This window comes from Neopsephotus bourkii, unplaced genomic scaffold, assembly GCF_033783945.1.
Source record: "Neopsephotus bourkii isolate Nb327-2 ecotype Australia unplaced genomic scaffold, CSIRO-AGI_Nbou_v1 NB_1044, whole genome shotgun sequence".
In the NCBI taxonomy this organism is placed as follows: Eukaryota; Metazoa; Chordata; class Aves; order Psittaciformes; family Psittacidae; genus Neopsephotus; species Neopsephotus bourkii.
The window spans coordinates 145,492-171,068 of NW_026901533.1; the positions used below are offsets into that span (position 1 = coordinate 145,492).

The following is a 25,577-nucleotide window of genomic DNA, read 5'->3' on the forward strand; positions in this document are numbered from 1 at the left end:
GAAGACAACCCTTTGAAGACAAGGGCTGTCAGCGGTGGGAGATACCCAGAGCATCTGGGTTAGATAGGTATAAAGCAAAGAGCAACCTGCATTCTTTGCGTGGCTGGATGCTCTCAGCTTAAGGATCACGGCGCTTGCTTTTGATTTCACCATGAAAACCAACAGCAGCAGCAGCAGCTTGTTCTGACACTCTCCAAACATCTGGATTGTAAAGTTTGCTGCTTTTCTGGCAACAGCAACAGTGATAATAAAACCTCTCCCCTTATGGGCAGATCCCCAGGGCTTTGCCAGGGTTTCAGCTCGACCCGGCCAAGGTGGTTGTACTGCTGCACATCAGAAAACGTGTGTTTGTCTGCACATCCCAAACACCTCCCTGTGGTGGGTGAAGGGGAGAACGCACCAGAGCTCAGCAGATCCAAAGGGAGAAGGCTCCTGCAACTTCTATTCATGGGGTCTGTGCATCTCAAAACAAGGAAGAGCAGATCTGGGGGAGTCCATGCTGTGTGTGCGCAACAGCCTCAGTTTTGAGTGGGATCTTGGGTTGGGAGAGAGGTTTACATCAAACCTGGGGTGGAAGATGCAGCCGTGTCAAATGCTCCAGGGCATAAGGAGTCCAGGAATGGAGTGGCTGCATCCTTGCATGGCCTGGAGGACTGAGGAATGGTCTGTGCACACATGGACACATGGACACACAGATCATGGACATGGATGCGCAGATACACAGACACATGGACATACAGACCATGTGCATATGGACACATAGGCACACAGACACATGAACACTGAGGTTCACAGACACATGGACATATAGACCATGTGCATATGGACACATAGGCACACAGACACACAGACACTGAGATTCACAGACACATGGACACACGGACCACAGACACATGGACATATAGACCATGTGCATATGGACACATAGGCACACAGACACATGAACACTGAGATTCACAGACACATGGACATATAGACCATGTGCATATGGACACATAGGCACACAGACACATGAACACTGAGATTCACAGACACATGGACATATAGACCATGTGCATATGGACACAGGCACACAGACACATGAACACTGAGATTCACAGACACATGGACATATAGACCATGTGCATATGGACACATAGGCACATAGACACATGGACACTGAGATTCACAGACACATGGACATGTGAACACACAGACGCATGGATGCATGGACAAAAGTGTGGCCTCTCCCTTTCCAGCAGAACCAGGCAGGAGCTGAGGAACCTGCTCCTGAGCTGGATTAAAAACCCTGGGATCTGTGATGGAGAACTTCTGGAAGGGCTGAGAACTGTTCCCAGTTCCTCCTGCTGTCACTCTGGGTGCAGGGCAGGAGGTGGCATCTGTTTGTCTCTATTTGATTTATTGTTTTTAACACTGTGGTATCTCCAGTGTCTCTATTTCAGGGGTGTTGGGAACTTAAGGGACACGGTAAAATACAAGATACCGGTGCTTTGCTCCAAAACGGACATTTCAGCTCCACTTTGGAGTAAGCTCCTGCAGAAACGCCCTGCTCAGTCACCTTTATGGTGTGTGAAAGGGTTTCATCCCCAAAGGGAGATGAGACAAAGGGATGCCTTTGGGAAGGGCAACACAGGCACCGGAATGGGAGAGGACACCGAGTACCAGGGGCAACACAGGCACTGGGCAAGGGGATGGGACATGGGACCACTGGGATGCGGGGGGGACACAGGGAGCCCGAGGCAAGCGGCACCCCAGGATCCGTCTCTGTCTCCCTCTTCTGCCATCTCCTTTCACTGAACGTTCCCTTTGGTGCTTGTCAGAGGGGACCCACATAAACCACCCGAACACCCCCCGGAGCCTGCTTTAAACACGGTATTGGGTGGGTGAGACAGAGGGATGGATGGATGGATGGATGGATGGATGGATGGATGGATGCAAGGAAAGTTCCGTCTCTTGCGGTCATTCCCCCTCCTGAAAGGTTTCACTCCCTCTAAAAGCCGGCTCTTCCCCCCGCCGTGACCCACCCCGTACCCCCACTTCCTCGCCCCCTCTGTTCCGAGCTCGCCCGGGGCCAGCCCCAGTTCCTGCTCGCTGCCCAGCGGGGAAAGGCGCGGTGCTGGCGCCCTCCGGAGGTCTCCCCCCGCCCTCCCGCCCGCGGGGCACGCGTTTGGGGATAAAAAGGGCATTTTTAGGCTTTGCCCAGCAGAGGTCCCCGGCTGCCTTCCCACGAGCAGCCGGGAGGCTCCCAGCACCACCACCCCCTCCCGGCCGGTGCCGCAAAGCCGTGACCCCCAACGGGAACTGCTCGGTCCCCCGAGACTCTGGGGACCCGGTGGGGCTGGTACATCCCCCCCCTCCAGCGGTCCTTCCCCTCCATCGGCTTCAGCGGAACAAATGGGAACTCTGGCATGGGAAGGAGTGAAAGCGCAGGGCACACGGCACAGAGCAGCAGGGAACTGACTGGAGAGGGCAGTGAGATCCAGGGACCTAGAAACGACACCCACTGCGTTGGGAAGATGCGCTGAAAGCCAAGGGGGAGAAAACGCGCACATCCCAACACCACAGTTCCCTGCAGGAAGTGGTTTGTAGGGAAAAGCACCGTTGAAACCTGTCGCATCACAGCTAGCACTCAGAGAATCCCATCAGCCTGACTCTTCGTTCATCATGGACTGCAGCGATAGGACAAGGGGTGATGGGTTCAAACTGAAACGGGAAGTTCAGGTTGGAGATAAGGCAGAAGCTCTTCCCTGTGAGGGTGCTGAGGCGCTGGCACAGGGTGCCCAGAGAAGCTGTGGCTGCCCCATCCCTGGCAGTGCTCAAGGCCAGGTTGGACACAGGGGCTTGGAGCAAGCTGCTCCAGTGGAAGGGGTCCCTGCCCGTGGCAGAGGCTTAGAACTGGATGAGCTTTAAGGTTCATTCAACCCAAACCATTTGATGATACCTGATAGGCTGTAATGCTTCCTTGGGTCTGTCTTTTAATACTTGTCTGGAGGCTGCCTCTGTGCTGACAGAACAATGGGCAGTAAACATGAGGGTGGCACCTGGAAGGACTGACCTGCTTTCACAGCACAAATCCAGGGCATCTCTCATAAGGTTCAGCTTGAAGTCTATGTTGCTGCAGTTATATGATGGTGAGGGCTGCTGCTACAAAACTTCAGCTGAACATCCAGCTGTGTAAACCATTACAGATGAGTGATAAGCTTTTGATTCCTTTCTGTGTTGGGGAAACCTGACAACTGCCTTCCCTCTTGCATGAGGAGGCCTTTGATTCTTTATCTGGGAGGTTTTGATGCACAGCTCATTGAGACACCTTCTCCAGAATGTGTCATGGAAGCTGTGGCTGCCCCATCCCTGGCAGTGCTCAAGGCCAGGTTGGACACAGGGGCTTGGAGCAAGCTGCTCCAGTGGAAGGTGTCCATGCCCATGGCAGGGGTTGGAACTGGATGACCTTAAGATCCTTTCCAACCCATCCCATTCTATGAGGCTGTGATTCTGCCTCCCCGAGTGGCTCAGTTCTGCAAAGTGAGTCTCATTTTCAATTTCGGGTCTCCTCACTATTTTTGTCACCCCGCTGTCAGCGAGCCAAGGCAGAGCGACAGAAAGAGAACAGAGTGGGTTTGCCTATATTAGGAAATCACTCTAAATATACCACCGTATTTTGCGCAAGCCTCTCACGTAGCCCCACTGCTGCTTCACACTGTGTTTACGGCAGGTTATTTTCATGTAGCAAGTAGCCAGATTGAAAACTTAGTGGAAGTCTTAATCAGAGCTGGGTTTAGTGCGCTTGGGTTTGGCATCTGTGGAATTCCTCAGTGTTGTCTGCTCAGCACCGCATCTTCCATCCATGACTTGCTCCAAGCACCCTCAGAGCGCCTCAAGCAATGATTTTTTGGTGATTTTAGGAGTTATTCCCATTCCTGGGACTCTCATTTTAAGGGGAAAATATTTGAGCATTAAGAGAGACTGACAGGAGTACGGCTGAAGTGATTTAGCCTAAATGTTATAGAATCCCAGCCTGGTTTGGGTTGGAAGGGATGCTTAAAGCTCATCCAGCTCCAACCCCTGTCACAGGCAGGGACCCCTTCCACTGGAGCAGCTTGCTCCAAGCCCCTGTGTCTTGAGCACTGCCAGGGATGGGGCAGCCACAGCTTCTCTGGGCACCCTGTGCCAGCGCCTCAGCACCCTCACAGGGAAGAGCTTCTGCCTCAGAGCTCAGCTCAGTCTCCCCTCTGTGGATGTAAGCTTTGAGGGTGTCAGAATTTGCCCATCTTTCATTTTCCAAAGGACAAGCTGTGACTCACCAGTGACTAAGTAACAGGTTAAGCCTCAGAGTTTCTGATGAGTAATGGGCTGAGCAAGAGCTAACCCATTCTGGAAGTCACTAAAGGAGGCACATGATTACAAGGATCCCAAGGCAGATTGGCAGAGGCCGTGGCAAAGCACCAGAATTAGCAGCAAAAGGAAACAGTTGCTTCCTCTGACAAATAATCAGGACATTTATAGTAAAGAGGCATCTCAGACCGGTCCATGCAAATCTCCCAGAGCAGTGACGAAGGGCTAAAGGTTTGATTATGGGGTTTTTCTGTCCTTGCAGCTCATACTGGTTGTTCACTGTGTAAAGTGCTGCCTCAGCCCCCACAGCAGGCACCCCTGTCCCCAGGTCCCTTGGCCCTAGTGGGCTTCAGGGGGCTCAGAGGGGTTTGAGTATGGAAAGGTGATAGAATCACAGAATGGTTTGGGTTGAAGGGGACATTTAAAAGCCATCTGGTCCAAAAGGCATCACTCCATTGCAGTGAGCAGGGATATCTCCACTACACCAGGTGAATAAAGGGATGGAGGGCTGCAGAGGGGAGTTCAGGGAGGTAGGGATGGAGCAATGCAGGAATGGATGCAGGGTCAGATGCAGGGATGGATGCAGGAAGGGATGCAGGAAGGGATGCAGGGATGGATACAGGTAGGGATGCAGGGATGGATGCAGGGACAGAGGCAGGGAAGGATACAAGGCCAGATGAAGGGAGGGGTACAGGAAGAGATGCAGGGATGAATGCAGGAAGGGATGCAGAGGTGGATGTAGGGACAGAGGCACAGATGGACACAGGAAGGGATGCAGGAATGGATGAAGGGCCAGATGCAGTAATGGATGCAGGGAAGGGATGCAGGGATAGATACAGGAAGCGATGCAGGGATGGATGCAGGGACAGATGAAGGGAGGGATGAAGGAAGAGATGCAGGGACGGATGCAGGAAGGGAGGCAGGGAGGGATGCAAGGACAGAGGTAGGGAGGGATGCAGGGACAGAGGCAGGGATGGATACAGGGACAGAGGCAGGGAGGGATGCAGGGACAGAGGCAGGGAGGGATGCAGGGACAGAGGCAGGGGTGGATACAGGGACAGAGGCAGGGAGGGATGCAGGGACAGAGGCAGGGATGGATACAGGGACAGAGGCAGGGAGGGATGCAGGGACAGAGGCAGGGGTGGATACAGGGACAGAGGCAGGGATGGATACAGGGACAGAGGCAGGGAAGGATGCAAGGACAGAGGCAGGGATGGATACAGGGACAGAGGCAGGGAGGGATGCAGGGACAGAGGCATGGACGGATGCAGGGCCAGATGTGCTCCAGGGCACTTCACGGCCTCCTCCCCTTGCAGAGGTGGGGGCACGGGGCCGCCTGCGCTCCAGCCCACCCAGTCCCGGTCCGGGGCCGCTCTCGCCCGCCGCAGCCCCCGCTTTCCTGCCCGGCCCCGGCGCTGCGCGGGGGCAGGATGTCGGTGCCTGAACCTCAGAGCGCTGCAGCTCGCAACCAGAAAAGCCACCGATCGTTTCCTGTCAATATTGACGGGGCTCTCTCAGCCCCGCAGCCCCCGCTATGGTCGGGGCTGTCTCATCGTCACCAGGGGTCCCCGTCACCATGGGGGCACCCGGGGCTGGGGGTAAAGATGGGTTTGTAGAGATCTTGGGGAACGGGAGGGTTGTGGGTCCCCTTCCACAGCTCTGGGTGCTGTGCAGGGAAAGGGGCAGCAGCAGAGCTTGTGCAGCTCCATTCCTGCAGAGCTCTGCGATGGATTCTCTTGCACACTGGAAACCAGCTCGAGAAGTCATTATATATATACAAAAGTGTATCTATAAGTGATTTGGGAGGAAGGGAGGAGAAAGCCTGGCTTTGAATGGGTTTAAGCCGTAGCTGCTGATGGTGTAGAGGATTCTTGGCCTATCCTCACCTTGCTGTGCTGTGGGGCCCCACTCAGGACATTTCCAGCCCTGGAGAACAGCTTCAGCCTGGAGCCATGACTTGACTCGGTGCAGTCACTGCGTGGCTGTTACCTTCAGGCTTTTACCTCAGGTTTCCTGTCTTAAAGGCAGTTTCCGATAGCATAGCCAAGAACAGAACATACAACTGCAAGTTAAGCTGATGCAGTGCTCTAAGCTGATACAAGGACGTCAGAACCAAGTGCTTAATTAAACTGGATTGTAAACCAGTTAAATGAGAGCAACTGGTGGGTAGAGGCAAAGCTTCAGTTGCTGCCAAGCATTTTTTAAAGGTGTTAAAAAGGCAGGAATGTGAGGAAAAAGTCCCAAGGCACAAAGGGACACAGGCACCAAACTCCCATTGAACACAACCTGCTTGTGATTATCAATCTCCCCCTTCCACATCAGGACCTCGGACCTGAATCCATGATGTACCGGATGCTCTACTGCATCAGAGCCCCCCCCCCAAGGAGAGCTCAAATGCTCCCACAAGCCTTGGTCCTGCTCTGTGCCCATCAGCAGAGGTTTGGGCTCACCAGGAGGTGGGAGCAGCTGTAAAGCCTGTTTGGGTTTAAAGCCAGGGTGTCTGCTTAGGTTCCTAAGCATTCCTCCTTCAATATACTCTTGGTTTCCGGACATAGACCACATCATTTACTACTCTGGTAACTGTTGTGCACTTTCACCACCCAATGTAAATAATAATAATACAAAAAATAATATGGCATTAATAAGTCCTCTTTTCTTCCTCCCCATAGGGAATTAGCCTAATTGGTCTCTTGAAGTTCCTTCCAAAGTGATGTTTATGTGGTTTTATGACTATCCCACTACATTTGTTAAACTGGACTTGTTTTAGGGATGTTCCTCAGCTCCATGGTCTGCAGCACACTCGCTCTTCCACAGGAAGAAGTGGATCAACAGCTAAACCACTTCAAATACATGACCCACAGGAATCCCCATTACCCCAGCAGGAGAGGATGGGGAGGTAAGCAGGCTGGAAAGCCGTCATCAAGATGGCAACGTCACAAAAGCTGGGGAGTCTCAGCTTATAAAGGGAAAAGAGAGCAGTTCCAGCAACCCCTTCAAAGTATTTCCATGCATAAAAGATGCATTTAGTACCAAGAACGAATTTGTCATCTTCCTGTACAATGACCTAGCCCACAAAGCCACCCATGTGCTGATCTGCATCCCCAGGGCGTGAGCAGCAGGTCAAGGGATGGAATTCTCCCCCTCTGCTGTGCTCTGGGGAGCCACCTCTGCAGTCCTGATCCAGCCCTGGGGCAGCAGCACAAGAGGGACGTGGAGCTGATGGATGAGGCCAGAGGAGGCCATGGGGATGCTGCGAGGGCTGGAGCAGCTCTGCTCTGGAGCCAGGCTGAGAGAGCTGGGCTGGGGCAGCCTGGAGAAGAGAAGGCTCCTGAAGGGGAGACCTTAGAGCAGCTCCAGTGCCTAAAGGGGCTGCAGGAAACCTGGAGAGGGGCTTGGGACAAGGGATGTAGGGACAGGCCAAGGGGAATGGCTTGAACCTGCCTGAGGGGAGACTGAGCTGAGCTCTTAGGCAGAAGCTCTTCCCTGTGAGGGTGCTGAGGCGCTGGCACAGGGTGCCCAGAGAAGCTGTGGCTGCCCCATCCCTGGCAGTGCTCAAGGCCAGGTTGGACACAGGGGCTTGGAGCAAGCTGCTCCAGTGGAAGGGGTCCCTGCCCGTGGAGCTGGAGGAGCTTTAAGGTCCCTTCCAACCCAAACCAGGCTGGGATTCTATAATTAATCAATTGTACTGTTTTGGATGCTACAAACCCATGAAGACAAATACAATCCACTGCCTCATTTGATTTAAGCTGCTAGAGTTAAAATATAAAGAGAGGCGTAGGAAGATATTTCAATCTCTACTTTTTTTTCCTTTAGAAGTCATTAACAGCACTATTTCCTTCCAAAGTTGTTACTGACATCATTGTTTCCTTTCAAAGTCCTTAATGTCATTGTTTAATGAAGAATAACTTGCACTTGTATAGTGCTTTTGCAGACAAACAACCCCAAAGTGCTCGGCAGTAGGGAATTGGTCAGGCAAAGAGGGAAAATGAGGCACAAAGGGAGGAAGTGACTTGTCCAAGGCCAGAAAGGCCCTGACGAAGCAAAGCCTGGGAGCAGCGCGGGTGGCTCTTGGCTTGGTTTTACTCTCAGAATCCTTCTGTGGGTGTTTGTGCATGAGAAACGCAGCATTTAACCCATAATGGAGCAAGTACAGAGTAACCCATCTATAAACCCCACCGGAGGCAGAGCTCAGTAGAGTTGGTCCTTAAGAACAGATGCTTCTATGTAATGCCTTTTGTGAGGATACGAGCAGGGCAGAAGCGGGGAGGAAGAGCATAGGGGGGTGGTAGGAGTGGTTAATGAAGGGGCAAAGGTCTCACTTTCTGTCCCTCGGAAGCTCCTGTTTAAACAGAGACTTTGCCTTGGCAGTTCCCAGCTCCCGATCCTGCAGGGTACCAGAAGTCTTTGTAGACCTCAGTGGGCTTTTTGCCTTGTCCTGTGATGGGAAAAGCGAGTTCAGAGGCCTTGATAAACCGGAGGAAAATGTGCGCCATGGGGCTGGCTGATTGCACTGGGAGCATCTCCCTCATCTGTGGTGTAGAGAAATATCCCAGTTCTATGCCTCATCCCTACTAGCCTGTGAATACGGAGCTGGTGTTGTTGCTGGGTGATCCAAGTGTTGTTGCTGAGTGTGAAGCAAAAGGGATAAAGTTTATAGCCTTTATAAACCCACTGCAAAGGCAGTAAAAGTCCAGAACTATCCCATTAGCAGCATTATGTGTCGGAAAGGAAAAGAATAAATGGGGTAATGTTTTGTGCATGTCACATGTGATCATGCCTTGCTCTGTCACCATCATTCTCATGTTTCTTCCTATTACAATCACTGTGAATTATGATGCTGGAAAAAGCCCATGGCAGGGGGATGGAACTGGATGGTTTCTAAGGTCCCTTCCAATCCAAACCATTCTGTGATTCTATGGTGCAGAGAGTCTGAGTGCCATCAAGACCCTACTGACCCTAAAGTGATGCAGAATGTGTGGGAAACTGGTATTCCCTTCTCAAAGGTCTAATAAGGCAAATAGAAAAGAAGGAAGGGAAATAACTTACCTGAAGCCTTGCAGCAGGTCCATGGCATCTCCCCAGCTTTGCAGAAGAATCCTCTGCTATAGATTCTTTACTTCCTTAAGGAGGGATGCTTGTTGGCCTTGAAAGTTGACAACTAGCATGTTTCTCAATGTTATGGGATCCAAACAAAGGATACAGAGGAAAAGCATCACCAGCAAAGCTTTAAATGGTTTTGTCTAAGTAGGGTGTATAAATAACGTGTGTGGTCTTCTCACCGTGCTACTAAGTGCTTGAAGAGAGATGGAGGAGCTCAAGGTGTACACATCAGTGAGAAGGATGGAAAGCTTGGTTTAAAGTGAGAAAACAGCTTTCTAAAAGAGATAGGGTTTGGAGAGCTCTCCCGTTCCATGGTGTTCTCCCCGGTGGCTGCTGCTAACAGAGGATAAGACTTTCCTGCTGCTCTCTGTGGAACTGATCCCACACTTCCAACTGAGAGATTTAGACTTTAAAGTAGCGGTTCTTGCTGGTGACTGGGAGGAATTTGGCTGATGAGTGAGGATTACTGCTCTTATCTGCACAATTCCCTCTTCCTCCAGCCTGCCCGAGAGGAACGGGATAAAATCTGATGGAACAAACGGGGTCGTGAAGCAGGGGCACAGATTTGCCTGTCCACAAATAGGCAAGTTTTAGCCCAGCTCAGAGCCTGATAAATGACAGTCCTTACTCATGATAATCTCAAGCCACAGTTTCCCCCTAAATGAAGGAAGGAAGAATCTTCAGTCCCAGGAGAAGCCGTTGGAAAAGGCTGGGATACTGCCCAGAGAGGCAATCTATCACTGCAAGCCATTAAGTGTGCACATCCCAGTGTTTTCCTTGCATCGACCCTTTGTGTAAGCCAGGCCATAAGCACCTCTCTAATGTAGATCAGTCATTACATTTCCTAAGAGCATGCGGAGTTATCACCAGCAAGATAAGTGTTCATGTTGGGGGTTTATTTGTTGTCCTTTTCTTTAACATAGGATGTATGTATTCTATAGATAAAAGAGCTGACACATGAGCAATCTGGAAAATGCAATGATAAGGCCTTGCACCCTGGTAAGAGTATTTTATTTAACATACCTCAACAATTTCTATGTCAGGCACTTAGATGGTAACTACATTCATGTTATTTCTATATACTAATCAAGGAAATGCAAGGGATCCCCTTGGAAATGGAAGCTCATCCAGAACAAAGACTGAGGACAGAGAGAGCAGTTCTGTTCATGACATACAAGCCTCGAAGCCAGTCCCTTTATCCATAGTTTTATGGATATAGTCATAAATGACTAAGTTTAGTAGCAACTTCTGAAGTTATGACTGAGATCCCCCTAAGTTAGCACGCATCATTTGACCTTTGCCTGCTCCCTATATATAGCCCCAGTTTCAAACCTGGTGGATAAAATCACAACCGAGCATTGTAAATTAAATCTCTCCATGTCTCCTTCTCCACTAAGTTGTAACTTTCCCCCTAATTTCTCCCAAGAATCCACCGTGCCCTTTCCTCCCTGGCCTGGCCTTTCCTCACCACAGGAATTACTTATGTAAATTGGAACTTAATCCCCCGAAGGCAAACTTGCAGTTCAAGTCCAAGTGTCTGCTGGCATGGCCAACTGGAACCAAGGCGGTCAGGGGATGGCGGATGCTTAGCATTTTGTCCCGTAGCCGAAGACAATCCCAACCCACAAGGATCTCCTTCAGGTTACAAAGGCACCCAGCCAGATTTTCCCTCTGTTCTTTTAAACACGTTCATAACACAATAGATAAAAGGAAGAAGAAAGCAAAAGAAAAAGAGGGGGGGAGAGGAGGGGAAACCCTCCCAGAAAAGTGAGCTAAGGCTGAGTGCATTCCCAGCAATGTGGTGACCGTATTGTCTGCCCCTGGGACTCTCAAAGGAATGGAATAAAAGGAAGACAGCAACCCAGCAGGCAGCTTCTCAGGGAGCCGTCTGCCTTCCAGCCCCTTGATGTAATGCTTGAACAGGTGCAGTATAAAGGATGCTGAACTGGTGATTACTGGGGCTGCTGGAATGGGTTTCCTCTCCGCTTTCTGCTGAGGTTTTGCTTAAAGGAATGAGATGATGGGCTACTCCGACCTCCCAAAGACTACCTGTCACAAGGGGAATGCTTTGAGCGAGAAGAGGGTCACATATGAGACATGGACCTTGTTTCTGCTCTTATTTACATTGCTATAACCAGGAGCAGTTCCTGTGGAGCCACTGCAGTGATGCGCTTGCAGCACGAGAGCAGAACTGAGGCTGTGTTCCAGGGATGCAGAAACATTGCTGGTGGTGGAAACTCTTGAGTAAGGATATGGCCTCCTGGCTACTCCCATACGTGCCAGCATCTGAAAACACTTTTAAGCCCTACAGGCAGCACAGCAACTGGAGAGGACCCATTTTTCTTTATCGATGCAGGCAATAGAACGTTCACTGTGAGGTTTTCTACTGTTCCTCTGCACACTCTGGCACAAGGAACTGCCTCTTTTCCATGGGGCCAGCGTGGTGCCTGGGTAAGGACCTACACAAGACCAAGAGACCTGGCTCTGCTCCCTTGGAGCTGCTCTGGGTCCTCCAGCAGATGATTCCAGGCAGGGCCAGAGCCATAGGAACACGCTACAGGAGTTATTTGGGTTCCTCTTAGGCCTCTTTTCTAAGATCTAATTATTTTTGTGCTCAGAATTCGGGTTCTCCTCACTTTCCCTTGTCTGTTCTGGATGGTATCTCCAAGGCAAGAGCTGCTCCTCACAATATACCAGGGTTCTCACACCGACACATGCCCAGATAAAGCTGTGGCTCCCACCCCTGGCAGTGTTCAAGGCCAGGTTGGATGGGGCTTGGAGCAAGCTGCTCCAGTGGAAGGTGCCCCTGCTTTTGGCAGGGGTTGGAGCTGGAGGAGCTTTAAGGGCCCTTCCAACACAAACCATTCCATGGTTCTATGATTCCCTGGTTCTGTTTCTAGGATTCTAGGATTTATGGGCCCTGCAGGTGCAATCCCGTACAGCACAACTCACTGTACTTCAGCACCTCCTGTATGAAGACAGGATGAGAAAGTTGGGGCTGTTCAGCCTGGAGAAGAGAAGGCTGCGTGGAGACCACAGAGCAGCCTTCCAGTATCTGAAGGGGGCATATAGGGATGCTGGGGATGGACTCTTCATTAGGGACTGTAGTGACAGGACAAGGGGTGATGGGTTCAAACTGAAACAGGGGAAGTTTAGATTGGATCTAAGGAGGAAATTCTTTCCTGTAAGGGTGGTGAGGCACTGGAATGGGTTGCCCAGGGAGGTTGTGAATGCTCCATCCCTGGCAGTGCTCAAGGCCAGGTTGGACGAGGCCTTGGGTGAGATGGTTTAGTGTGAGGTGTCCCTGCCCATGGCAGGGGGATGAAACTGGATGATCTTAAGGTCCTTTCCAACCCGAACTCTTCTATGATTCTATGATTATTTCTCTTTCCTGGTTTCCAGCTGATTCCTGACGCTTGTCCTGCTGGGCACAAACCTCCAAAGGGCTCCCTTTCCCTCCTTCCACGCAAAGATAACACAAACAGGTGCCAAAGGGGTTAAAGGCCTCCTGCAGAAGGAACCGCCGGGAGCAGGACAGCCGGTGGCGCTCTCGGAGCCCGGATCTGTCAGGGATTGCGGAGATAATGGGATTTGCGGAGCGGTCCCGGCTCATCCCTCCGGCGCGATCCATGTTGGCTGGCTCGGGCACGCATCCAGCGGTTTGCACACCCGGCTGCACACTGGGATTCCTGGGAGGGAGGGAGGGAGGGAGGGGAGAACAAAAACACGGAGATGCGGCGTAAAGCGGCCGGAGGTGGGGAGGGAAAGGGGGGTAAAAACAATACTGACACCAATAATGCAATTAAACCATCTCTCAAACACACACACACAGAGGCACGCGGAGAAACGCACCCGCCCCAGCCTGCGTGCAGCACATGAACCTCGGCTTTTAGCGGAGCCATGATTGTACGGGGGAAAAGGGGGGGCTCTGTGTGTCCATAGGCTGGCCCCGGTTACCCGGTCGAACACCCCGCAACCCCCACGAAGGGCGTCGGGGCTGCGAGCGGGGGGAGCGCGGAGGAGGAGGAGGAGGAGAGAGGAGGAGGAGGAGGAGGGAGGAGGAGGAGTGTGTGCGTAGAGGGAGGCGGGGGGGGGGAAAGGAAACCCTCATGGAAGTATGAAGGAGATGGTGGGAGGCTGCTGTGTCTGTTCTGATGAGCGGGGCTGGGCGGAGAACCCGCTGGTGTACTGCGACGGGCACGGCTGCAATGTGGCGGTGCACCAAGGTAAGGCACCGGAGACCGGCTCGGCCCGACCCGACCGGCACCGGGCACCGCGGGGCGGCCGCCGCCTTCCTTCCCCCCCCCCCCCCCCTCCCCCGGTCCTGAACCTCCGCCGGGCGCCCCGGGGAGGCCAAAGGGAAGGCGGCGGGGATGGGGGGGGACACACACGGACACACACAAGGGGGAGGCGAAGGGATGGGGGGGGGGCTTTGTTTTATCCCTATTGTTCCAAATAACGGTGTCGCCGCCGGCCTGGCTCGGCGGAGGAGCCGCGGGGGGAGCGGGGCGGGCATCAGCTGCGCCCCGGTTGCCGGGGATGGCGATGGGGGGACACACACGACACACACGCACCTCCGGGGGTGCTCGTTACCGGGAGCCGCGGGGGGGGTGTGGTGGTGGTTGTGGTGCCTCCGGGTTTCCCCCCCACCCCGTTCCATCGGGTAGGGCGGGATGCTGAGCCCCGGGGAACGGGGTGTGTGTGTGTGTGTGGGGGGGGGTGTCCGGTACCGTCCGGTACCCTCCGGTAACCCCCGGAGCGGGGGTTAATAGGGCAGCCCCTCTGCTCGTAGGGCTGCGGGTGATTTGCATATTAAATGACTTGGAGCACGCCCCTAACACACGGCACCGGAGTGGAAAGTTTGTCCTCGGGTCTCCCACCCAAACAACAACAACAGCAAGATTAAAAGGATATGGGTTTGCTTTCGCTCCACGGCAGCAGAAAGCCACCGTGATTACCCTGGCTGCGTTGTTTTGAATAGCACGAAGGTTTCTGGGCTCATCTGGCATGTCTGTTTTTCCATCTATTATTATCCCATCCATCCACCAGCACATTACCAGCTTCTTCCTGTACAAGCTCTCCCTCGGTGCCTTGATGCTCCTGGTTCCAGCTCCGCTGGTCCCTAGGTCCGGAGCTTGGGCTTGCTTTTGCTTCCCCTGCAGTTGGTGTTGTCCCTGCTCACAGGTTATTAAGAAGTGGCTTACAAGCAGGTGACTAGAGGGGAGTTACAATGAGGAAGTGAAGCTTGTGGGGGTTTCTCTTCAGTCCGAGGTGATGCTCGGGTGTCTCCTGGCATCAAGCATCCCTGAGGACCTGGCAGGGCTTCCCTATGGAAAGATGCTTCTTTCTGGTTTAATTTTGCTGTTAGAAGTCTAACAATTCTCATTATTTATCAAACCCCATACTAGAGAACAGGTTTCTTCATTGCTCTCTTTTTTGGAGGGAAAGGAAGGGCATTGGCATCCTTCTGCCCAGTCCCAAGATGAATAGAAACACTTTTGCTTACTGGCAAAGACAGCTTCACATGTGGAAGAGCAGTTTCAAATGCACCATGCTTTTATTCTTTTAGGGTGCTTGTTCCTAGGCCCGCACAGGTCTGGTGTTTGGATGGTTTTGCTCTGCTGTTGTTTTGGTGGAGTTGGAACATGTGAGAAAAGCTTCCAGAAGGGCATCGCTTGCAGGCCTGGAAACCCCAACTGTCTGCTTAGGTCCTGGGTATCCTTCAGGATATAGTAATGCATTTGTTGCTTAGGGAAGCTGTGGCTGCCCCATCCCTGGCAGTGCTCAAGGGGACACAGGGGCTTGGAGCAAGCTGCTCCAGTGGAAGGGGTCCCTGCCCTTTGCAGTGGTTGGAACTGGATGAGCTTTAAGGTCCGTCCCAACTCAAACCATCCTGTGCTCCGATGATATGCAGTGTAGCAGTGTGTAGCCGATGTTCTTCAGCCCTCTTTTAAAACCCTGCTCATAACCCTCTCAGGAGCATGGTGGTTTGGTTGGCTTTTGTTTCTGAAGTAGAAACAAACCACTGGAGGGGATCATCTCTCTCATTCGGTGCAATCACACCCAGGGTTTGGTGCCTGTGCTGTTTGTATATCCGCAAAACCAAAGTTACCTTTTGATATGATTGTACAGCTAAATAACACTGGACTTAAAAAAAACCCTTATTTTATAGCTACACTTTAGGGCTGACTCTTAAAACCACCAGTCCCAGTTGTATGATGGTGCTTCGAAATCTGCCTACCCAGGAAACAATTCTGAACGTTAACAAAACCATCTGATTGAAATGAAGCTCTAATAAGATAGTTAAGAACCCTTATGAATCATATTGTCAGCTCTGCCTTACTCATGGTCTCCTTCCTTGTTTCCTTCCTTTTCGAAGCAGCGGGCACAGAAGCTCACACTGGCTCCAGCTGAGTGCTTGCCTTTGGCCCTAAGCCTGCTGCTAAAGATGGACCCAGACTCCTCTGTCATTGCTTTCATGTAGCTTCTATTTTCTTGTGCGTATGCCTTGGCTCATCTCACAGTCAGCTCTTTCAGTTTAACTCTACAATTGCATTCATTTTCCTGCCTCTTGTGGGATAACAGACCTTAGAGAGATGGAGAGAACCTATTGCGGGTCGTGTCTGGTCCATCCCCTGGGGAATATCACAGGATTGCTTCCAGCAGGATATTTTCAGATGCTTTGTCCAACCTAGTTTCAAATGTCTCAAGTGACTGGGATTCCATTCCAACTGCTAGCTTGCATTTGAAGGTGGAAAAAGGAAGATATAATTTGTTCTTTCCTAGGAGACTCCCATACCCTTGTCTGAGATGCGCAGTCTTCTTACCACTATCATCACCAGCCTCTTTTGCTTTAAACCCACTTGCGTGGTGGCTAAGAGCCCTTTCAGGGTCAGAAACGCTTCCTTTGGGACTCACAAAGAGCATCCTTGGAGAGTTAGAGGGAGGAGATCACAGAAGAAGGTGAACAATCTTCAAGCAGTGTTGCCCCATCAGAGAAGGGCTAATTGTAAGCAAGTGGGAGCTGGAGCTTGCAGAGGGAGACCCTGAGAGCATCAGTAGCGATGTAGAAAGCAAGAGGGACGTGAGGTATAGCTGGATAACACCAGATCTATTGGGTTAGCAGCTGGAGGCTTGTACTGGCACAGAACCTGCTCACAGGAGTAGCCCTAAACAGCCTGAACTCAGTGGTTTTGGAAGCCTGCTGGGAAAGGCTGGACTCGGAGCCAGTTCTGCTTGGTGTCTGTCTGAATTCTCATCGGGAGTATTTCCTTCATTATGCTGAGATTTAATCTTAGTCCTGTTTATGGTTAAGGGACTTCATAGCCATCCTTTTCCCAATGTTATATTTAGAATGATGATGACTCTTCAGAGGTAAGAAATGACTCTGTTTGTGTTCCCTAGGCCAGATGTAGCCACCCTTTATGAAGCACTCCATTCCTGCTTAGGCCAGGTTCCATAGGAATTTCTCATCCTGGCCAGGAGCTTATTGGAAAGCTTGTGTAAATGGACCTCTTGCAAAATGCTCCCTGTTGCTGGGTATGGAAACTCAAAAGAGGAATAAAACGTGCTGTCGATATCATTTTGGGGTTTTGACACGCATCTCTGAGTGATAACAGCTCTGGCAACCTTTTGTATACCCCTGACATATGAAATAGCTGATTTAAAGATGATCTAATGAACTCTCTTTGCTTTTCTTCCAGCTTGCTATGGAATTGTCCAGGTTCCTACCGGACCCTGGTTCTGTCGGAAATGTGAATCCCAAGAGAGAGCCGCCCGGGTGGTGAGTACCGAGCACGCTTGTGCTTACACTGAGGAGCAGGTTCATTCAGTGCCCTTCATGCCACTACTGGGAGCCCCTGGCAGAAGCTACGGAGCCTGGAATTCCAGCACTGCTGATTGCAGCCCCAGCTCTGCCTGTAACCCGCTCTATCTCGTTTATACCATAGGCATAGTTGGGTTAAACAGTCTGATACAATGCTGTTAGCCGTTTTGGTGACAATTCTGCTGAATTCTGCTCTTCAGCAAGTTCTCAATGTCAACAGCTTTGAGGCTTGGAGACCTCGGTCTCATTTAGAAAAGAAAAAGCATGGCATTCTTCTAAAAGGTGCTTTCCCTGCTCTGCAGGAAGCTTTGGAGTGGAGGAAAGTTGGCATCCAGGGATGCTGCTATGCTGTCAAAGTTACCGTGCTGGCTGCCAGGCTGGATTGGCACTCGGATCTCCCTTGCAGCAACAGTTTCCTGCGTAAAGCCTTCTGAGTCTGTGAAGCAGCGAAGTGACAGGGAGGTGGATGAGGGCTCAGTTTCTGGCTAAAGCAGTGATTCAGCAGCCTAGAACATTTACAACTGTTCTCAATTAATTCTGGCATTTCCCGGTGAGGCAGGGAAGTGGAAACAATCAGGCCCAGGGCTGCCTCTGAGCTCTATGTGGCAAAGTTATTTGGGCAGTAAACTAGGCTGTGAGTTTATGGCACGCCAGCTACTCTGCAGTTACTCCCCACGTGAGCCCTTATCTGATACGGCTGCACCATAGAGCATCTCGAGTTGGAAGGGACCCATAGGGCTCATGGAGTTCAACTCCCTGCTCCTCCCAACCGACTGCTGGGGCATTGGGATGTAGCTCTTTAACGTGTTAGTGATGCTGTGGGTGCTGCTTTTGCCATGCAGTAAATCTTCCCCATTTCCTGCCTTTTGAACTGGTTTAGCTGAATCTTTTCTAAAGCACATGCTTAGCAAAGTTGATGTAGGTGAGCTCTGTGGCTCTGTGCAGATAGCGTGCTTCATCTCAGCTGGGCTCTGCTCGCTGCGCTACAGAAGCTTAATCTGTTTCACAGATGGGCAAAGAACTTGGCAAAGATGAGTGAATGGGGGGAATTAGGTATCTGTACCATGCTTTTGACGTTGCATTAACTCATTCCTCGTTGGAAGTGGGAGTGTAAACAAGGCCAGACTTTCAGACCCGAGCTGCTCCCCCATTGTAAGATGCTGCTTTTATGTGCCCTGCAGTAAAGAAGATCAAATGTGTCTTTGAGTGGTTTTACATCCTGCAGGTAGTTTCATAGCAAATAAAGGGAATTTGGGTTTCCTGGGCCTCCTTCCCCCTGCTCTCCCAAATGTGCAGGTAGAGTGAAGCCATTCAGCATTAGCTACAATGCAGTGTGAGCTGTAGTAACAGGTATACACACAACCCACCTTACCTGTACTCGTTGCAAGGACTGACTTTTCACATCCACATTACACACTTCAAGCTGCCTTTAAGGTATCAAGACAACAATAACCCTGCAGGTGGCTCCTTATTTAACTTGCTCTGGGTGAAAGCCATTAGACAATGCCTGGTGGGCTTCAGTCGTGCCATTCAGTCCCATGGCATTCAGTTCTGCTACTATAATAACTCAACAGTGATAATCTTCCTTCCTAAGCAGAGCTGGGGGTGATTTCCTATCTAAATCCCTTACCTTTTCAGTTCAACAGCAGCAGTCATAGCAACAGACATGCAGATGGGTAAATCTAGCTCTTTGATGTAGGGAGCAGCATGATCAGAGTAAGGGAAATGAGTCAGGTCTTATGAGATCTGTGCATGGCTCTGCTACTAAACCACTTCAGAGTTGGGCTCTGTGGTCCAGCGAGGCTGGAGGTGTGACTCTATCACTGCCCTGGGGTTCCACTGCTTTCCCCCGGTGTAAAGAGGGCATTACCAGCCTGCAGGCACTGCCTTGAGGAGCTCGAAGGTGAGGTGCTGAGATTTGAGCACGAAATAGCATCAACAGGATGGATTGCTGTTCGTGTTTCTTTCATAATGAGTGTGTGGCAAACTCCTTTGAAAAACAACAGTGTTTTTCTTCCCACATCTGCCTTCACAGAAGCATCTCAAAGGAGTTTACAAGCTTTGTCCATAACAAACAGATAAATATTGATACTTCTGCGTTGAAAATGAGATACGGAGGCACGGAGAACACTGCGCTCCTCAGCGAGTGCTTTTGAAACATAGCTCTCCTGATTCCTGTATCCATCCTTTGGAGAGATGGACTCCATCCCCAATTCGGCTTTGGACAGAGGGCTCAGGAGCTCTCATTTTACCCATCACAACCTGGTTTAAATCGACCAAGCTCAGCTCTTTTTCCCAGGGTTGAAATAAACCCCCCCAGAGACCTCCTTGGCCTGTGCAGGTTGAATAAGAGGAAGAGGTACTGCTAATCCCTGCTCATAACCCCTCCTCAGATGCTCAGGTCCCTAAAGGATGCTGTGGATGCTATTGTGCTTACAGTAAGCAACTGAAAGCCCATCCACTTTGTAATCAAATTGTCTAGGAAGCCCGGTGAGCTGAATGGCCAGAGGGCACTCATGTGAGGGATCATGTGAAGGCTTTAGCTGTCATTTGGAGGCAGGGCTATTAAAAGTCTTGTGTGGGGCCGATGGAGCTGTTAACCCCTCTTGTTACAATCAGAGCTTTGCTAATCGCATGGTGGGAGAGCGGCTTTGATCTGAGGGGTGGAGGGGAGAGCGGAGGGGCCTTTTCAAGTGCAAATTTCTTATTACAGTGTCTCAGTTAACCCATTTCTTCTTCTGTCTTGGCTCTGTCGGGCTTTCCATAGTGATTGTGAGAGCAGCTCTGGCAGCCCAGACCTGACCAGGAGCACTGAGAGCCCCATCCTGTATCACCCATCCCTGTTTCAATCTAAGTTGCAGGGAGAGTGAAACAGGGTCCTGACATGACAGCAGTGCTGGTCTTTGTCCCCTCATCTCTTCTGTGTTATCACAGGGCTTTGGGGCTTGCCAGAGGTGCCCGTTTCACAGCCCTCCATGCTTCACTCCCATGAAAGCACTTGAGGATTGGGCTTAGCCTCTCTTGCTGCCCATTGCGTTACAGTCCTATTTATTGTGCCAGTCTATCCAGAAGGTGGAATTGCAGCAGAGGAAAGCTTGCTTAAGGAAAACCTTTGTGGAAGGTCCTCGGGGACTGCTTGGTAGCAGAGGCTGTTCCTTGTAGCCTTGCTCACTCCAGTGGTGTTCCTTGATGCATGGAGCATCTGCGCTGTTGTGCTCACCAGAGCTGAGCGATCACAGTGAGGTGAGAGCACAGGGTCCCACACACTCATAGCAGCAGAGGTTCCTGTCTCCCTTTGACATCAGGCACCTCATTTAGAAACTTTCTGATGAAACCAGTCAGAAACTTTCTGACAAAGCACATTTTTTCACAGAAAACATGTGGGTTTGTTTTGGGGTTTTAAGAAATCTGACATTTTAACTGGGGGAGGAAATGGAGAGGGACTTTTTTACAAGGGCCTGTAGGGACAGGCCAAGGGGAATGGCTTGGACCTGCCCGAGGGGAGACTGAGCTGAGCTCTTAGGCAGAAGCTCTTCCCTGTGAGGGTGCTGAGGCGCTGGCACAGGGTGCCCAGAGAAGCTGTGGCTGCCCCATCCCTGGCAGTGCTCAAGGCCAGGTTGGACACAGGGGCTTGGAGCAAGCTGCTCCAGTGGAAGGGGTCCCTGCCTGTGTCAGTGGTTGGAACTGGAGGAGCTTTAAGGTCCCTTCCAACCCAAACCATTCCATGACTCTGTGAACTGGTTTGCACCTTTTCATGCCTTTTTTTTTGAAGTCAAAGGAAGCAAAAAGCACATTGAAACCTCCCCTGACCCATGCCATCAGAAGCCAGCGGCTGTTTCAGGCATGTTTTTGGGCTGTTTTGATGTGGCAACGCACCCCAAAAACGACCCCACCTTCCACCAACCCTTCATAAAGGCTTTATGGCAGGGGGCAGAGCCTTCATGGCGTAACAGGCCAATGTGGAGGCTGAAATGAGTGAGGGGCTCATGTCTGGTGCCCCTGCTGGACCCCAATGGAGAAGACAACGTGTTCTTCATGGTTCTCCCCCAAAATATCTCGAGAGAGAAGGAAGAAAGGAAAGAGGCAAAGACAGATCATAGGTAATGGTTTCTTTCTGTTTGCCTCCTCTCCGAGTCATGGCTTTCAGTTTTACCCCCAGCCACAAAGCCTAAACCCATTCTTGTTTCAGAAAGCCCCGTGAAAGTCAAGGTTCACTTGTTGCCCTGCATCTCTTGTGCTGAGGCGTTTTATACACCCCCATCAGACAGGATGGCATCGAGCTGTGTCAGAGCATCTTTGCACACCCAAACCACCCTCAGCCCTTCTTCCACTTCCTCTCTTTGAAAGCAGCCCCAGCTTTCATACCCATGTTGTAAATGAATCATCTTTTCTGGCCCCGTGTCACCGGGAGTTCGATTAAACTTCTTGTTCCTGCTTTAATTTCCAGAGATGTGAACTGTGTCCCCACAAAGATGGAGCCCTGAAACGGACCGACAACGGAGGTGAGTACGTCTGCATGGAGCTGGGTACGTCCACAGAGCACTGGGGCTGGCCCAGAGCACACAGGAACTCGTGTCCGAGCCTGTGTCACCAGCAAGGGAAGGCTGGAGGCTCCACATGAATGGAAGCACTGCCTTTTCCTTGCAAAACTTCACTTTCTGAAGCCTCCATGCTGACAAGACCTGTCCCTATGGAGAAGCCTCCCAGACCTCTGGCTGCCATTGGAACATGCAGCTTCTTGAGTGTAAAGTGCATGATCTGGCTTTAAGAGAAATGGGGATGTTGCAGTTATTTGCTTCATGCTTGCACAGCAGCAATGTGATCCTTGAGTTACCAGAGCTTCAGCTTGGAGTCCCCATTCAAGAGCAGGGACCAGGATGCAGTAAAGATGCTTTTCTCTGCAGAACTCATCGTTGATGCTTCTCAGCCTCTGGTGCTGGGAAGTACCATGGAGCCTGATTTCAGTTGTCAGAGCTTGTAGCTATTGATGCTACTGGCTGCGTAGATCACATTTAATTCCTCTCAACCCCCTGCTTTTCAGAAAGGCTTCTGTACCTACCTGCCACTTACCTTAATACACAAAGAGTTAAATTAGACAAAGAGGTCTTTCTTCTCTTTAGAGAAGAGGCACCAAGTCCAGGATATCTTGTAGAAGCATCTTCTAGAGGTGGTCGTAAGTGCTAAGAGACTTGGTGCAATAGCACAAGTATTGTGCTGGGGGGTTGTTTTATAGTAACATAGCATCTTCTTCCAAACATATTATTACATGGTTTGGTCAGGTCGGTGTAGACAGGCACAAGAAGTGCTAGAATCATGTCCCTTTACAGAATTACATAGCTCAAGTGCTTATGTTGCTGTAAGATTCTGTGATCATGGAGTTTGGTTCTGCCTGCCCAGGTGAATCCATCCTTATGCTAACTAAATCCTTCCCGTGCAGTAGCCATACCAGTATGGATTAGCCCCCTAAGGCTTCTGACCTTCGAACTTGCTCCTTTCTGATGTGACCAGATGGAATTTCACCTTACACATCTGTATTTGTGAAGTGGCTCAGTGGCTTTAGATTTTAACTTGATTTGACTTGCAGAAAAAGAGCCTTCCTCAGCCGTTGATAACAGCCAATAAAGGGAGCTTTGTTTGCAGTGGTGTGGGGCTACACGTCAAACCTGTCCCATCGACAGGAATTGCAGCTCTTGGATGCTTTGCCTGGGTTTGGTTATGTCTTAGTTTGGGTCTCAAGTGCTGGGGGGATGCTTTTCAGAACGGTGGGTGCTGTACATCTCTGTTCCCAAAGAAACCTCCGTGTTCTGATTTCATGTGGAGGTGGTATCCGTCTATCTTTCACCCACAAAGAATTTGATTCCCGACCAAGTTACAACAAGCAGTATTTCAAATCTCACATCTAACTTCAGTTGGCTCCCTTCCTATATTCCCTTCCCTCCCTCCCATGCTCGTCTGCAGCCCTGTCTGGATTTATGCCTCTCCTGGGTTGCTCCCTGTGAATCTCCTCTCTCTGTCTCATTTGCTTCCCCAGGGTGGGCCCACGTTGTCTGTGCTTTGTACATCCCAGAGGTGCAGTTTGCCAACGTGCTCACCATGGAGCCAATCGTCCTGCAGTATGTGCCCCATGACCGCTTCAACAAGGTAAGGCCACCTCCCTCTCCTGCTGCCCCAAGTGTGTTTGCCCTCCCTTAGCTTTTTGGGGTCATCTTATTCTACCGCATCTGTGCAATTCATCCTAATTTCCAGGTACTCAGATCCCTTCCAGAATAACAAAGTCAATCTCCATTGTTGAAAATAACTCTTGGGTCCTCCATTTCTCTCTCCCCCATCTCCCTACAACTTGAGCCATCTCCACTTTGGAGTTGGATGTTGCTCACTGCATCTTTTGATCTGGCACCGGTGTTACTGGGGGAGGAAAAGAGGTTTTGTGCCTGCCATTGGGAAATAACCCAGAGCTGCTGTCCTGGGAGGGAGATGAGTGGACACAGTTGGGAGTTCTTGAAGGCTTTGCCTCCTGGACAGAGCCATGGGTGCCATGGTTTAGTGTGAGGTGTCCCAGCCCATGGCAGAGGGTTGGAACTGGATGATCTGAAGCTCCTTTCCAACCCGAGATTCTATGACCAGCAAGAGCGAAGCACGGATTTCATCTGCCTAAATGAGGCCTTTCCCTTTCCTCTGCAGACCTGCTACATCTGTGAAGAGCAGGGCAGGGAGAGCAAAGCAGCCTCTGGTGCCTGCATGGCCTGTAACCGGCACGGCTGCCGGCAAGCTTTCCACGTCACCTGGTGAGTTGCCCACAGTGGCCACGCTGCGCATGGAGCTGGGTTGATGCTGTTGGGTGTATTTGGTGCGGGGGGTACCTCACCCGTGATGAGTTTAGGAGGGGAAGGCAGAGGGTTCAGCAGTGAGAACGAAGGCTGGGGATTTCCCTCAGCCCATGTGGAGTCCAAGAAGAGAAGAGATGAGTCACAAGGCAGGAATGTTCCTTCGGCAGCACAGCACATGCACAAGTATCATTCAGATGATGTGATTTCAAGGGTTGATATTTCCCTGTGCCCTTGCAGCCTGGAAACAACGCTGCCTCTCAGCAGAGCAGGGGGATTCCTTTACACGGATTCCTTCTTTTCCTCCATCTTTTGCTGGAATTGAGACTGGTTTCCCAGGCTTGCCTTAAGCAAAGCAGAAACTGCAAGATAAATCTGGTAGAAAAGCAGTGACACGTTTGAAGATGTTAATGTGAATTAAAACTAATCTGAACTTTTCCCCCCTTCCTCCTTGCATACCATTCGCCAAGCAGAACAGGAAACTTCAAGACCCTGCCTGGCTATCCTGAACTGCTCTTTGCCCTTTGATGGGATCTATGGTTTGACTGTATAATTTGCTCCGTTCTTCCCCTGCTCTCATGTATTTCAGTGCCCAGATGGCTGGCCTCTTATGTGAGGAGGAGGTCCTAGAAGTCGACAATGTCAAATACTGTGGCTACTGCAAGTACCACTTCAATAAAATGGTGAGTGTCTTCATGCCTGCCATGGAGATTTTGTCACATGAAAGGCATTCTCTTCATCCTAGATTGTATCTCTACTCGGAGCAGTAAGAAACCCCAAGAACACATAAGCAAGGTCTGCATCCTGTTTCCCTTTTCAGCCATTCAATAAAGATTAGTTTATATTGCACATTTCTATAGCAGCTTTAAACTAGGTGTTGAACCCTTCCCATCTGTTTTGGCCACCTTGACCCACTCTGTATGGCCGAAAGATAAGGCCCAAGAAAGGAGAGCAGCCGCAATGTTTGATGCTCCAGGGCAGGAGGGTAACACAGAGCTCCTGCCTGAGGACACAGCCCAGAAGAGACGTGGAGTCATTCACTATTGGAGGGTTATTTGGGGCAAAGGACTTCCCCCTATTAGTAGACACCTGCTCTCCCTGCTCCAGCAGAAAGGAAACTCGATGCTCTCACTACAGCTTTATGTCTCAGTGCTGCCTTTGTCGCTGGACTTTCCCACTTCTCCTTCCTGCTTATCAGTGCTGTCACATCCAGTGACTGATGTCTGGAGCTTCCCCTGCAAGTCAAACTGGAGGACACCATTCCTGCCCTTCAGGTCTCCTCAGGATCTGACACAAGTGTAGCTCTGTATCAGGTTTACTGATGCTGAGATAGATAGCAGGACTTCTGCTAGAGCAGGGCATCCTTCTGCACCCCTCATTGACTGAGAGCTGGACACTGCTGTTCGGGAGGGCTGGCTTGTCTAAGCAGCATTGCTGCTTCCGTTGAGTTTGAAGAATGGGTTCTTATCAGCTGTGCCTTTCTTGTACAAGTGTGA

At 50.9% G+C, this 25,577-nt stretch overlaps 1 protein-coding gene across 3 annotated transcripts in view; it reads left to right on the top strand.

Annotated features, from left to right (window-relative positions):
• Window positions 1-13,524: 13,524 nt before the first annotated feature.
• MLLT6 (MLLT6, PHD finger containing) overlaps window positions 13,525-25,577 on the top strand; it is a 41,636-nt gene continuing 29,583 nt past the window's right edge. For 2 of the 3 annotated variants that reach the window (XM_061361012.1, XM_061361011.1), the window contains exons 1-6: window positions 13,526-13,658; window positions 17,136-17,215; window positions 21,705-21,759; window positions 23,289-23,398; window positions 23,939-24,042; window positions 24,671-24,764. In XM_061361012.1, the coding sequence (XP_061216996.1) occupies window positions 13,550-13,658; window positions 17,136-17,215; window positions 21,705-21,759; window positions 23,289-23,398; window positions 23,939-24,042; window positions 24,671-24,764 (552 nt within the window). In that variant the 5' untranslated portion in view covers window positions 13,526-13,549. Of the gene's footprint in view, window positions 13,659-17,135; window positions 17,216-21,704; window positions 21,760-23,288; window positions 23,399-23,938; window positions 24,043-24,670; window positions 24,765-25,577 lie in introns of all 3 variants that reach the window. The other variant, XM_061361010.1, reaches the window with a different exon arrangement.